Source organism: Folsomia candida, unplaced genomic scaffold, assembly GCF_002217175.1.
Source record: "Folsomia candida strain VU population unplaced genomic scaffold, ASM221717v1 Fcan01_Sc005, whole genome shotgun sequence".
NCBI classification, from domain to species: domain Eukaryota; kingdom Metazoa; phylum Arthropoda; class Collembola; order Entomobryomorpha; family Isotomidae; genus Folsomia; species Folsomia candida.
The window spans coordinates 6,982,893-6,997,739 of record NW_019091197.1 but is presented as its reverse complement, the minus strand read 5'-3'; the positions used below and the strand labels follow the sequence as shown (position 1 = coordinate 6,997,739).

At 36.6% G+C, this 14,847-nt stretch overlaps 2 protein-coding genes across 3 annotated transcripts; one reads left to right on the top strand and one right to left on the bottom strand.

Annotated features, from left to right (window-relative positions):
• Positions 1 to 118: 118 nt before the first annotated feature.
• Positions 119 to 4,995, top strand: LOC118435957. 2 transcript variants are annotated; one of them, XR_004835078.1, is made up of 10 exons: positions 119 to 382; positions 764 to 1,006; positions 1,260 to 1,408; positions 1,927 to 2,082; positions 2,704 to 2,832; positions 3,187 to 3,258; positions 3,331 to 3,452; positions 3,516 to 3,807; positions 4,306 to 4,383; positions 4,529 to 4,588. XR_004835078.1 is itself a non-coding variant. In XM_035852516.1 (10 exons), the coding sequence occupies exons 2-10, from the start codon at positions 784 to 786 to the stop codon at positions 4,703 to 4,705; spliced, it is 1,293 nt and encodes a 430-aa protein (XP_035708409.1). In that variant the 5' UTR covers positions 121 to 382; positions 764 to 783; the 3' UTR covers positions 4,706 to 4,995. The 2 variants fall into 2 exon arrangements, 1 of the variants encoding a protein (XP_035708409.1); XM_035852516.1 differs by having other exon boundaries at positions 121 to 382; positions 3,516 to 3,702; positions 4,529 to 4,995.
• A 4,038-nt stretch (positions 4,996 to 9,033) lies between these two features.
• LOC110850470 (SLIT and NTRK-like protein 5) lies at positions 9,034 to 11,837 on the bottom strand. The gene is made up of 3 exons (XM_035852036.1): positions 10,905 to 11,837; positions 9,883 to 10,362; positions 9,034 to 9,452 (listed from the first exon to the last, which is right to left on the bottom strand). The coding sequence occupies exons 1-2, from the start codon at positions 11,813 to 11,815 to the stop codon at positions 9,897 to 9,899; spliced, it is 1,377 nt and encodes a 458-aa protein (XP_035707929.1). The 5' UTR covers positions 11,816 to 11,837; the 3' UTR covers positions 9,034 to 9,452; positions 9,883 to 9,896.
• Between the last annotated feature and the right edge of the window lie 3,010 nt (positions 11,838 to 14,847).

Genomic DNA, 14,847 nt, shown 5'->3' with positions numbered 1-14,847 from the left:
ATAAGATTTGCCACCCTTCTTTCACTTTTCCGTTGCATATCCCACATAAATCTCCCCTCTTTCCTATCCGAGTTTTACATGCAAGTATAGAATATACACAAATTTACTGTATATACTTTCACTTTCCCTGACTGCTCCACAAAGCTAAACATGAGTAAATGCAACATCTGATTTGGAACCAAAGGGCCCAAATCTCACCAAATCCTGCCTATAAACTTTCATAAATACATCCAGACATCGCACTCTAACAAAAACATTTGCCCTGCATACGAACCCACTTACTTTAAACGTTAAAATGTTTAACTTACTATTGAAGATTGGTTCCGTCAACGGATTGACACTTAAAGTTATTAAGGACCGATTACAAAAGATCGAAATGGAGGTAAGTAAATATGTATTTCAAGCTAAAACCTGCTTACATTTTTAAATGCTTGTGTAAATTAAGGATTTCATTTCAATTCAACCTCCATTCGAGCTAAATGGATATCAGTTTAACAAAAGCTGGTTTACAAACCATGACACGGATTAACTTAATCAATTACATTTTTGGAAGTAATGATATTTCATCCGTGTTTCGTGGGCAAAGAACCACTTGTAAAAAATTAACTGCAAAAAAGTAGTTTCTTGCAACTAGATGGCGTCAATTTCCTGCACTTTTGCTACCAGTTTCTGGAATTTCTTGCGCTTAATTACATAAAATGAAATTCCGCACATATTTTCAGCAGTTTTTTTCTAAATCATCCTCTCGAATTTGTTTAACCAGGATGACGCATTTTACAAAAAATGCCGAAAATTTCAAGAAAAGTTGGAGTTGGAAGTATCCAAAAAATTGGACCTGGACTTGATCCCACTGCAGGAATACGTGGCTGTTCACCACCTCCACAAATTACTCATGGACAAAACAAAGAGAAGGATTTACTCACGGAAATGAAACTAAGTTTGGAGTTTGAACAACCCCTGTGTACTTATTGTCTGGCTTTTTTTATCAGTTTCCTTACCTTTATAAGTAAGTATTTTTACATAAATTACACTAATATTTACACTCTTAAAAATAATGCGGCCCTTTTGACGAGTAAATGCAATCTGAATTTTTAATTGAGTAAACTCTACGAACGTTAACGAGTAAAGTTTATCGTGGATTTAGTATAGTTTACTTAATTTGGAATTCAGATTGCATTTACTCATCAAAAAGGTGATATTATTTTTAAGAGTGTAAATCTGTTCAATAACTTTCAATTGTCAACCTTTTGCATATTTAGGTCTACTTGCCAATAATGCCACGTACTGTGACCAATTCTACGACCAGATTTTTAACACCCCGGCTCAATTCGTGCTTCTCTTTTGGACAAGAAGCGAAATAGTGAGGGTCCTTCGGGTCTTTTTCGTCTCCTTTATTGTTCTATTTGTGGTACTACTTATTATTCACGCACTCTAAATAATTTGTAGCCAAATGTTTCATAACACTCTGAGACACACTCTTAAAAATAATGTTGCCCCTTTTGAAGAGTAAATGAGTGCAGTCCAAATTTTACATTAAGTAAACTGTACTAAATCCAGGGTGAACTTTGCTCCTTATCGTTACTCTGGATTACAGTTTACTTTTAAATAAATGTGCTGTAAAAAAATGCTATATTATTTTTAACAGTTTTCTATTTCTTGGAAATGAATAAGCAGACGTGTGTACACCAATGGAAAATAAGGCAGAAACTCGTGTACCACACGAAGTCGTTATTAAATAACTTGGACATTTTTAATGTTACTTGAATATGATATAATTTCCCATGTCTTTAATATTTAACCTAAAAATGGAGTTTTTTGAGTAGGGGGACCATTTGTCTCCAAATTATTAAGAGTGTGCGCACAATATTCCAATCTGTATTCACACAACCGCATTAATGAAATTGACTTTGGTACACATTTATGTAGCTGTCAGCCAACTTGTTGCCCGCTGCGAGGTGGTGGCGACTGAGCAAAAAACGCAAATCTCGTTTATCTGCAAACAAAAATTGTGCCCAGGAAATTGGCGGATTGTGCCAGCCTGCAACCAAAAATATGTCAATGATACCGAAGAATACGGAGATGGTAGAAGTTGGCTTTATTTTTTGCAGCACACCCTTAAAAATAATGTTGGCCTGCACTGTGAATTCTAAACTGAGCCAACATTATTTTTAAGAGTGTATTTACATACCGTAAAAACTCAAATAATAGCCGCTGCTTAAATAGTAGCCTTGTTCAAATACTAAAAAATACAAAAATGATCTAGTTACATCCAGTTATGCACCCTCTGTGTTTTATCTCTAATCAAAAATTTCAAATATACACATTCACAATTTACATCAAATTTTTTTTATGGGTTTTGGAAATGAACAGTGGTTCAAAGAATATCTGCTGTCGGCCTTAAAATTTTAGCTTTTTTAGAAATTAGAACTTCACTCCTCATCAGAAATGGGTGAGGAAAACGAAGAGAACCCTTAAAATGTTCAGCGACGCTTATTTCACCCTAAAAATTAAGGTTATCGACACTGTTTATACAAAGGCCCAACTCACAGTAGTAGCCTTACGCAAATGTATGTAGTAGCCGGGTCCCAGCCACAAATTTTATAAATAGTAGCCCCAGCTACGATTTGAGTTTTTACGGTATGATGAGTTGTGATGTGAAATTACCCAGTTTTCAATTCATACGTTTGCATGCATAACAAACAGGTGAGGGTCAATTCTTCGCCGATAGCGAACCTATCGAGGGAGGTCAATGAGGCAGCCGTTACTGAAAGAAGTAGGAAAGCCGAGGTATTGAAAATGGTGGAGGCAATGACGATACACGAGCAGTGCAAGGTAAACTTGTGCAATTTGGTAAATATTGGGGGTACTCACGACAACATCCTTATTTTACATGCATAGCTATTCATTTTGCAAATCGGCCAATAGCAGCAAATTTATGCCGTGAATGGCTAAGAAAATTTTGAAAAATGCAAATTCCTCATGAATTTCTTGAATCTCTCTCTCGTTGATATTGGGAAATAATTTTGCGAAATAAATGCATCGAAACTTGTCGGTTGTGCTACACTCAATTTACATAAGAGCATATGAAAAATATTCGCATGTTGACATGAGTACGCTTATCAGAAAAAGGGCAACCCTTGCAATGTACCGATGTAATACAAATGTTAAAACTTGTTTAAATTTCAGGAAATGTCGATAAACACATGCACCGAAAACATTGAATTCGAGCACCCATTTACATCTTTTGAAGAGGGCATCGTACGTAAAATAGTATTAATAAATTATCAAACCTGGCAACAATCCTGTTAGAAAATATATCGTCATTTTCAGTCTACGGAACTAGCCCTCTTGCCAATGTTAGCGTTGAGAGACCTTGGCCTGTTCACCGGCTTGAGTATGGGTGATGATGACGATGGATTCGATCTCGTCAATGGAACACTTATCTCGACCCCGTATGTAAAAATTAATTCTCCAATTTCAGGTTTATTAATCTATCAAAGCCTATCTAATTTTAGATCAAACATAAGTCGAATCAATATTGGCTACCTCTTCGACCCGGAGGATGATCCAGTCTCATATTTCGTAATTTACCTAGTTTTCGTCACCTTAGTCGTTTTTGTGTTCGCTGGTTTAACCCACTTCTACCGCGTCGTCTTCCACTTCAACGAAAAGAAACACACGGACATTCTTCGAGTGCGAAAGGTACGTCCATAAATTGGGGGAATTCACGTCAACTTCGCCTCGCAACACAACTTTCCGATGTCTGCGAAGAGATGTGCGATGCGAGAAAGGATCCGAACCATTAAAGTAAACCCTTAAATTTAAAGGTTAAATTTAATGCACCACCAATATGGATTGAAATTGCCACTTATTTAATTTAAATCGCCACCCGAATGAAAACTATTCAGATCCTGGACCAGTATTCCTGGTTAGCCCAAATTAAGACGAATTACAACTAAACTATTTATTTCATCAAGTTGACCGCTACAGAACTCAACAATTATTTAAAATAACCTCTAAAGAATTATGCAACTTTTGAAAGAATTTTTTTAGAAAATTTTGGACAAGGAAAATTATCTCTTTACCATCATTACAAACTACTTTTCGTACTCTTACATTCAATCTAATCGTCATTTCTCCTATCATTTTCATCTTGTTTATTTTCATTTCAAATTAATCCTTTGCGACATCGCAGATTCCGCAAAATCTTGCGACTATCTCTTGCGAAGTAAAAAGTGGCGTGAATACCCATACTGTAGTTTTATAAATTTCGAAATTAATGGAATATTTGCTGCTAATTTTCAGTGCATTTTATCCCACTTATTTATGCCTGCTCTTATGTTAAGAATGCTCATCGCGATCTTCTACAAATCTACGAATTACGTAAGTTAAACATTGAACACGTTTTTCGATTTAAACTCAGAATCATGGTAATAATGACAATTGCTAACGGTTTCTACTAATTTATATGTTGATTATGTACGAAATTTAAAACAGTATTTATTACATATGTACGTATTTATTCCAGGCAAATCCTGCAGCCGCTAGTTGCATAATATTTACTCCACTGCTCGGAATAGCAATTGGAATGCAACGATTTAGCAGAAGATTTATCAATTATTTACTTTTTCTTATTTTCTTCCGTCTATCCACAATTTTTACTATTTGTCAAACTTATAAATTTTTATGTGTCCTTCATTTATGAGTAATGTATATAGTTTATCCAGTCAGTTATATTTGACTCAAATAATTTGAGTATGTAGGTGTTTTGCATACGTATTTTGTAACTTACCTGGCTAGGTGAATTAAATTATCCTGGTTGACTTAGAAATAATTGTACCTACCTGGACGTACAATTTGACCCATTAATTTTTGTCTTATAAGTACGTTTCGTGACGTTTCTCATATTTCCTCAGTAGAAATATAATTATGTAATAATCACATTGTAATTATGGATTTGGACAAAGTATTAAAGGATCTAAAATTGTGTATCAATTATAGTGCAATTGGGTGAATTTTACTTATGCAGAAGTGTTATTATGTATACATTATATGCACATGTAACAGCAATTGATTACAAATTGAAATATTATCCCGACACCTAATACGATAATTATTACTCATCTACACTAAAAAAGTTAAAATTACTTCTGTCATACTTTTCACCCAGCCGAACATCCTTTCAACCAACTATTTCCATATTCAGATGTAAAACAAAACCCTCCCAACCAAATCAACGCCCCCATAATTACGAACAAAGTTACTAAACTGCTCTTCAACTTTTGCGGATTAAATTTCCTCTCCTCCTGTCCAAACTTTGCAGGATCCTTCGCTATTATATTTTTCGTCTTATTCATCACCAATTCAAGTTCAGCTTTAATCGAATTATTGAACAGAACCTGAAGCAATCCTGACTCCATCATTGTTTCAAAAAGTCTGGGAACTTTTGAATATAATGAGGAATACAACGGTAAATAAAGGGCTTCCTTTAATAAAGGTTCTTTCCCCGTATAAAATTTAATTTTTGGGTAAGACTTCTCAAAATTTAGTCTCTGCAGCTCAATTCTTTCCGAATCAGCAAAAAACACAGATTTCCCACACGCCACGACTTCCTCCTCAATCCACTCGTTAATCCGAGTAGCTGGTAATGATTGCAAGTTGTGAGTGCGGTAATATTTCAGGTACGATTCATAACTCGAAATGAATTTAGACGCAAATGGACCTGGTTTCATAGTCCAAAGTATTTTCGGTTACCATCTCATTGGATTTGTGTAAAATTGATGGGCAAGCTGAGACTCGACGTCAATCGTCTTCACTTTAAGAATCCCATGTAACTCGTAATACCAAGGGTGGTACACAAAAGTTTCAAACAATCCATTGGTCAGAATGCTAAAGCAAGTTGAACTTTTATGCCAGTTTTGGAAGAAGGTGACATTATTTAAATTAAACGTTTCCATTAGCCAGTTTCCTGTGTGGCGTTAGGATGAAAAACGTGATCACCTCCGCATCTTTTGTTACACGTATTTTTCGAACTTTTTAAATCGTTTGCCGTTAAATTTTCTTTTTTAGCTGTGCAATAGAGGGATTCAACCGTGTCAAACATTTTTGGGGGAAATGGCGCATTAAGATTTGTCAGTTCCAATTCTTCGCAATTAAGATAAGTCGCATTAAGATATTGGGAAGGAGATGTACCCATTGGTAAAAACTATGGAGGCGAGAAGCCACCAGATGGAGGCAAGACGAAAGTGCGGGTTATGCCCAACCTCAGAATTTGGCGGGTTTGAAGGTTCGTCAATGATTGATCCAAGAAAGAAAAGGAACGAGCTGGGAGCTAACTTAAGGCAACCATCGATGAGTCATTCCCGTGTGTCTCACTCCGCCCCATGTGTCAGGTTGCCTCATGGAGAACTTAAAATTGATATTTCGCAGCTAATATTCAGTGAAATTTAAATGTTATTACTTTAAATAATCCCATATTTTGAACTTGAAAAATTCATCTCAACAGATTTTTGGAAAAAAATTCTTTCCTCAATAATTTGTTGTCCTTCTTTGGAAGAAATCTGCTGAGTGAATTTCTCAAGTTCAAAATATATTTATAATTATTTAAAGTAATAACATTTAAATTTCATTGAATATTAACGGCGAAATATCAATTTTAAGTTCTCCATAGGGAAACATGACACATGGGGCGGAATAAAACACACGGGAATGACTCATCGATGGCTACCTTAATATTCAAGTGGAATCTCACAAACAAATCGACCAAAATAGATATTCCGAAGAGATAACTGAACAAAAGGACCCGCGACGACAGATCCATCGTTTCTACGTACATCGAATAAACCATGGTCTCTTCCTTGTAGCAGGAGATGTAGTTGAACGATTTGTACGCATAGTGAATTATTTTTAGTAGAACGTTATACTGTTCATAATTTAAATATATTGATTGTAAATCTCCCACTAGCAAGAAAGGTTTGTTATCGTATTTATCTTTTTTACAGGACACGTGGAATATTGACGTTAAATTCTCCCTCATATTGAGAATTTTCCAAAATACTCCTTTCATAATTGCAGTATTTTTGTTGTTTGTATCATCAAAATTCCAACATGGTTCAAAGCTTGATATTAGTTTAGAGTTGGGTTTAAACAGAATTTCCTGCCTAACTTTAACCCGTAACTTTAACCTAGCGAGAGAGCTTGGCACAGTTGAGAGCTGGGCTTCCCTTGATTGGGCGTCCCAGGTTCGATTCTTGCCGGTGCTTAATCGCGAGTATCCACGTTGCACTTCCGTGTGGATGCGGTATATTGTGGCTCTGTGTAGTGTTGTTGGTATGGATGGGCCGTGGCTCTGGGGGTTGCTCCTCACTACCCGTCCAAACCCAGCCAACTTCCAGTACGGCAATGTATTTAGGATAAAATCCTACCGTGAACTCACCGCTATAGTTATGGTGAGAAATGGGGGCGTCATGGGATGCAAACCAGCCTTGCGAAAGACTGATTCCCTTTAACGTTAAAAGCTGATTTTCCGTTGACAAATAAAATTTATTTTACTTAAAACCGAAAAGAGTTTTGAATGGGCACAAATCGTCACATTAGTCTTTTTCAGCAGCAGTATTTTGAAATTTGGAAAAACTGTCGGCATTGGTCCAGGATGTGTAGGTTCCCAAGATTTCCATAGTTCCACTTCACTCACTACGTTCATAATTACGAGGATGGAAAAATAGTCGTAAACTGCTAACGAAAGTTTGAAAGTTTCAGCGTTCTCTACGTATTTGTAGCCAACGTTTATATTTTGCAATAACTTGTAAATCCGATTGGAGTTCCCCGCCCAATAATAATTATGCTGATTCGTGTCGTTATAATTGCAATAAATGATGACATTGACGCAAGTCCATCTCCGGTCTTTAAATATTTTGGACATTGTTCGATTTTCATTATTTCCATCGAGGAGGCCTACTTCGATTGGGATACCTTTAGTGTGAGGCAAGTTTTCGGAGTGTATTCCATTGGAGAAAATTTTCTGTCGGCAGAGGGTTCTTGGAGAAAGAAAATTGTGAAGGTTTAGTGAAAGTGGAGTTCCAAAATCTACAATTTTTGACCCCGTGACATCAAGCTTTGAAAACAGAGTAAAAATCAAGAGAAAGTAGAACATGCTGCTCAGGTAAATATATTTTTGAAATGGTGCTTGTTAATTTTTCGCCACAAAAATCTGGAGCAATAAAATGTTTAAATATTGTCTTACAATGGAGGTCTCCCAACGTATGCTCACGGATTTGGACATTATTACTTGTTTTTCGCTTACCTCCTGATAACCGAGGTCTGGGCGTATGGAACAGATTTTAAACTTAGAAATGTGGTTAAGCTCGCTTAACTCCAGGCAGAACAAAATTTTGTAATTTTCATCATTTCTGCTATCGGCAAGCAAAAAACTAAGCGAAATTTGAAGCCACGATTTTTTTGTGTATCTGAGAGGCCCCACTATATATCCGTATGATAATAGATACATGGGGCAACCATGTACATATAACTTGTAACTTAAAATTATTACCTGTGACTTAATTTATAAGTTATAAGTCATGGAAACGCCATCTGTCGACGTATATTTACAATTATAAGATAAGTTATTAGTCATAATTTTAATTATATTTAATTTTGGTTATATGTCCATGGCTGCCCCATGTATCTAATACCCTGTACTAAATTATCCATTCGTGAGTGATTACTAGATCTTTACGTACCTTTTTTGTAAATATTTTAAGGGTGAAAGAAATCACAAATTTGCGAGTAGTGGATGCCAGTGTACTGCCACTACCAACTAATGCTAACATTGGGGCTGCGGTAATGGTCCTGGCTGAGAAAGCAGTTCAAGAAATCTTTACTCAATACCTGGGACCCGGAAGGACGAATTAGCGACTAATTATTAGTCTGATAGATTTTCCTAACTATGGCTTGTTTTGCAATGTGAAAAGTATTAAAAACTAAATAACATTAGAGTTATATGATAAAAATACATACAACATTATTTGTCCGGATGGAAGGAAATCATTTAATAATTAATTAATTTGATATGCTTGTACATAAAAATGCGCAATATAACGAAATCTACGATGTGAGTCTGGTTGTCATCAGTGTTTAAAATCTTGCAAGAAATAACTTCATTTACATTACATACAATAATTGTTATAAGAAGTCGTTTAAGTTAAGTACAATAAACTTTAACATGCTAAATACTCAATAAAGAATCCAAAAATGCAGACGTAGATAAGAAATATTAAAAATTGAAAAAAATAGTTGAACTAAATAAATTAGTAGTTCAGTATTTCCTTTGTAGAGACCATTGCACACAAATCTTCATGGGGACCTTCTCCCATTTTGTTGTTCTGATAACTTGCAGCCGGAATTGGCACGCTTAAATAAACTCCATCGACTCTTATCGTCGTACTGTTTCCGATCTGTAAAAAATCGACAGTTTTTAATCACATTCAAGGAATTTCTGTTCATATTTCAAAAATATTTATGTGCTATTATTTATTTTACATATATGTAATTTTGCATATTTTGTATGTGACATACAAAATATTCTTTTGATGCAAAAATTATAATGACTGATTACTGCGCGGGGTACATACATATATTTATATTTATGACTCTACTGTGGATGGTAATACTTGATTACTGCACAGAATTGAACTGTTACAGCTTAGAATAAACTCTTTATAACTGCGGTAATTAGTATGTTGATCAGGTATAAAGAGTTTATTCTAAGCTGTAACAATTCAATTCTGTGCAGTAATCAAATATTACCATCCACGATGGAGTTATATATATTTATGCCCTCCGAGCAGTAATCAGTCATTATAATTTTGCAAGGTATTCACTTACTTGACGTTGGAGCATCACCAGGACACGATTAGCAAGCTTATCACCACTATAGTACAAATCACTCTCGACATCTGCCTCATAAACGGGTCGTCAGCAGTAGTGGGGCTCATGTCCTCCTGGAAATCATTCGAAATCGAGATCGGCGGGTGCAGAATGGGCTCCGTTTTTAAAAATGTAACGATGCTGGGACGTTGAGTTGATGACACGACTTGATTTGGCGATGATACGATCGGTATTCTTTCCCCGGACGCTATTTTGGGCGCCGGCGTCGTCATTTGAAGATAAATGTGTTCTAGTGGACGCGGAGGAGTTACCGTAATTTGTTCTCTTGCTGTATCAAACTGATTTTGCGCAGTACACCAAAAAGTCCAAGGGCCCTTGTAAGCCGAACTGTTTGGTAAAATTTCAAGCGTGCTTTTCCAATGGTAAGGGTAAGGTTTCCCCGTTGCCATATTAATAAATGTTGGTTTTGCATGTTGGCTAAAAAATATAAGAAATGGTCATGATCTGGCAGATTTAGGTGCAGCAATTCATATTAGGTATGTAATGAGTACATCAATTTCATAAATTAATTTAACTATAGGGATGCCCCAAGTACCGGGTAGCCACCCGGTATCCGGCCTTTTTGTAATTCCCGGTGCCCGGCTGGGTAGTCTAAGCTGCCCGGTTTACCCGGCCGAGTAATTTTTCTTACTTCAAATTCCAAACCTTACAAAAAATGTTGCAAATCTATAAAACTCTTGTTTTTAACTTGGTATACAAGCAAATATTTGTAAAGATTGGGTCCAAATTTGGCCACATTTTGTGGGGAAATTAACTTGCAAATTTTAAAATTACCGCATATGATTTTCGTCTTTGTAATATCAACTTTTGCCACTTACAATTTATTTAAACGTATCACATTTTTAGCATATTTTAGAACAAAATTTAAAAAATTCACATTATTATGATCTTACAAATACCCGACTGGGTTACCCATTCGGGGTATAAAATTTACCACAACGCGGGGCACCCCTACTTACCTCTGCAGTAAATTCCCCACGTCCACTGTACCCTGATGCCATTGGACCACAGGTTGTGGCCTGCCCTGTATCCAACAATTGACCATAATCCTGTCCTCAATCTTAACTCTTGCCATTTCCGTAATTTGTAGCGGACAAGGCAATTCATCCATTATTTCATCTGTAATCGAGTCCAGCCCGAGTCCCTTCAATTTTCGGGGTGAATCACAAACCACGTCGTCCACAATATTAATGTGGTACACATTTCGGAGATGTTGCCTCAAAAAGTTCATGTGGCAGTCGCACCTCCAAGGATTATCTTTTAATGAGATATGTCGCATGCCAGTCGCCCGCACTTCTGACCAGGGAAGCGTAGTTAACTTATTCGAATCTAGGTTTATCCTTTTTAAAGACGAGGATAGGAATGGGCGATTTGATGGAATTCTATCCAGCGAACAATTACTCAAGTCAATCTCATTCAGGTGGTGTTTATTAAATTCCAAATTTTTTATCGGATTCCCCCGCAAGTTTAAGGTCTTCACGGCGGTAGTATTCAAATAGATGGAGGACAAGGAATTATAGCTGAGGTCAAGGTGGTCAATAATTTGTAACCCGAGAAAGGCGTCCTGATCGATATCCGGGATTCGACAGTTGGACAAATTGATCTTCTTGAGGGAGACGAATCCTTTCTTTGAGAACGTGTTTGAGGTGAGGTGAACGAGCGGATTGCCGCCGAGGTCGAGCTGAGTGATGGACGAGGCGTTGGGGTAGGTCGGGATTTCTGAGCAGTTTGAACATTTTAAGGATAAGTCAACATGGGGGGTTGGAAATCCATCTTGAGACAATGAACAAGTGCAGGCTGACGTAAAGTTGGGCGGTGTGGTGAACAAGAAAATGCAGAGGGGTAAAATTGCCAACATTTTATTAACCATGGTGAATTGTGTACTTCTTGAGGTGAAAATATGGACTGGAGCAGAAATGGGAGCGAATAACAAGCAATGCTTACTATCCGCTATTAATAATAATAACCCGCTGAGTGCATGTTGCCAGGCTAAAAATAAATATAACCTCGGTGTTGATATTTATCAATATTTTTTAAGTATCCATATTAATTTTTGAGCTGGTTGTGGCAACCGAGGAAGGGCCTGTTCCATACCATACCCTTAGATGTTTAAGGAAAGGACCCTTCCATTTTTAGCTACGCACAAAGAGAGTTGACTTTTACGAGTGGACCTTCCTCTATAAACATATTAGTGTACGTTAAAATTATAAATGCTTCATTTTACCCGGAGGACCCCATAGCTCGCAATGGATCATGGTCCTCGGATGTATTCTGGTTCTTTACGGACCACATGGTCCTTGGTCCAGACGGACCAGTTTTGAGGTGATCCGTCGAACCACCAGGCTACATGGACCAATTAATTGCGAGCTATGGTGCACTCTTGTAAAAGGACGAAACCTTTTTTTCTACCTGGACTTGAAATGCGACCTTATTCTTCATGAGTTTATTCGCATACAATAAAATAATCTTTACCTATATCCAATTTTAAACGGGTCATTCACCCCATGTGAAAAATGCACATGTCTTGATGTTGTCATTATAGATGTTAGGGAAGAATCGGAGCTTCATAGGAACAAACCCCACCGACAAAAATTTTGATATAACAATTATCTATACTGTAACGGTTCAAGTACGTTAATGGCACATTATCATTTTCAAATTTTCAAATTTCGCTGCCTTTAAAATATTTATTTAATCATGGATATACATAAACTACGTCTGTTAAAACACATTTATTAATGGTATATATTAGGGTAGATGTAAATCGTTTCTCTGTTTTGGACAATTTATCCTTTGTTGGAGGTCAAGACAAGGCCGGGCTGGATTAGATTGTCTTTATGCACTCTAAATATAAATACTAAAATTTACCCTGGGTTGAGTAAAAAAAGATGAGCAAACAGCAATAGAGAAATATTAGCCAACAGTTGTGTAAAATTTATATCAGGAAATATCATAATCCAAAAATTGTACTTACCGTAAATGCTCTATTTATAGGCGGGGCTAAAATGCAAAATTGCGGGTAGCAAACCTGGTGATTGCCTATAATTAACGACCGGCCATGTTTCGAGACCCGTCTAAAATTTGCTTCAGCCAAAATTTTAAACATACAAGATCAGCTATAATTCGTGTTAGCACAATTTGAGTTTCTTTAAATTTAACAAAATACACAATCCACTGTAAGGCTCAATACATATCATTGTTTTTAGTTATTTAGATTTGATAGTTTTTTGAATTTTTTGTCACAATTCTATGCAATTTTATTAAACAGGGAACTTATAAATTTTACGAATTTTAGCATGATTCGTTGTGAGTCATTTCTTCTAGGCGCTGGAAACATAGACGGTTGTTAGGACAAGCCATTGTTAAAGACCGGGTTATATAATTAGAGTCCCGGCTAGAAGTAGAGATCTTGAGAATGGCGAATTTGAGATAAAATGACCAGGACACACATTTTTCAGCGACGTTCAGCCTTACAATTTTGTGGCCTTACATCAACTGAGGTTTCCCCTGATTTTCGTGTGTATCAGGTCCGGAAAATTTTGCAAAACATGCTGAACAGTTCGTAAATGTCCAGTGACTCCTGCAGCAGTCGAATATCCCTGGCTGATATCATAGAATTACTGGCACATCTAATAATGTGCATCTGGCCCCGTTTGCTGAATACTTTTGGGCGCCCAGTTCGGTAATTGTGCCCATAATTTTTTTGATTCTTCAAAAAATTGTCAAGAACAGTTGAACTACGTCCTATTTCTTTTGATTGGAGAGACCTTGTTAATTGTACGTAAGTATTTTCCAAATTTCCATATCAGTAAGACTGGGTTTCTTCCCCATATCTACTTGTGGTCATTTTAAAATATTTTGCATTTAATTCTAATTTTATCAGATGACAAAATAACTGAATTAACTGTGGATTCGACCTTACCTGATTTTTATGTAAAAAAATAGCCGGAAATTCAATAAATTCTCAGCTGCCTTTAAGCTTTTGACGCGCAACAATTTCTCGATTTGTGCACTTTGTCTCAGTTTACCCTTGAGCTTAATTTATTTTCAGTTTTTGTGTATTATTTTGCCTTTCATATTTACTAGACACTAAATAAAATATAATTAGTAAATATTCGTTCAGTGTGTATTCTAATCTGATCATATCAAAGGGTGCCTTTAACCTATTGACGCGGAGTGTACGTCCGGTCATTTTTCTGATTATTTTTTTTTTCAATGGTCAATTTTTTTCAACCCAATCTTCCCGCATGTGAATAGTATGCTTCTTAAGTTTTTGGTAGCGTACCGCTTAGGATGTGCATTGTTTTGATCCAGGATATTCTTTATTCGCTTGTTGATGAGCATGTGGCAAGTGCCCCACCACATAGCCCTAGGTCCAAGGTCATCCCTTAGTGCCCTCTTGATGGATGATTTTGGTGCACTCATTTTAGGGCCGCTTTCTTCTAAGCAAACCATGGATTTCGGTATATTCGACTTTCAATGCTTTCACCATCGCTGTGTCCGAACGGATCGAGATCAACTGGATCTCTTCCGGTCATAAGTACTACCAGTATCCTTGTACCCAAACATTATGTCGTAACCTGTCTGTCATTTTGTTACAGAGTTCTGGAAAATTTTCAAAATCTCAAATTTTCTCGTTTAGCTGAGGTGCACATCTAAAATTGCAACCCTCTGTGTTAATTTTCTTGCCATTTGACCAAATATACATATTTTTTCAAAAAATTTTGGGATCCTGTTAAGAACAATATGGGCAGTAAGTAGCAATGAAGCAGACATACCTCTGCAAGATTTCGCGCGAAAAATTAAATCGCAAACCCTTGTGCCGGAATTATTGACCCCACTGTGTACGACGTGGAACAGGTTGAATCGCTATGTATAGGAAGTTAGCCCAGCCCAGAATGC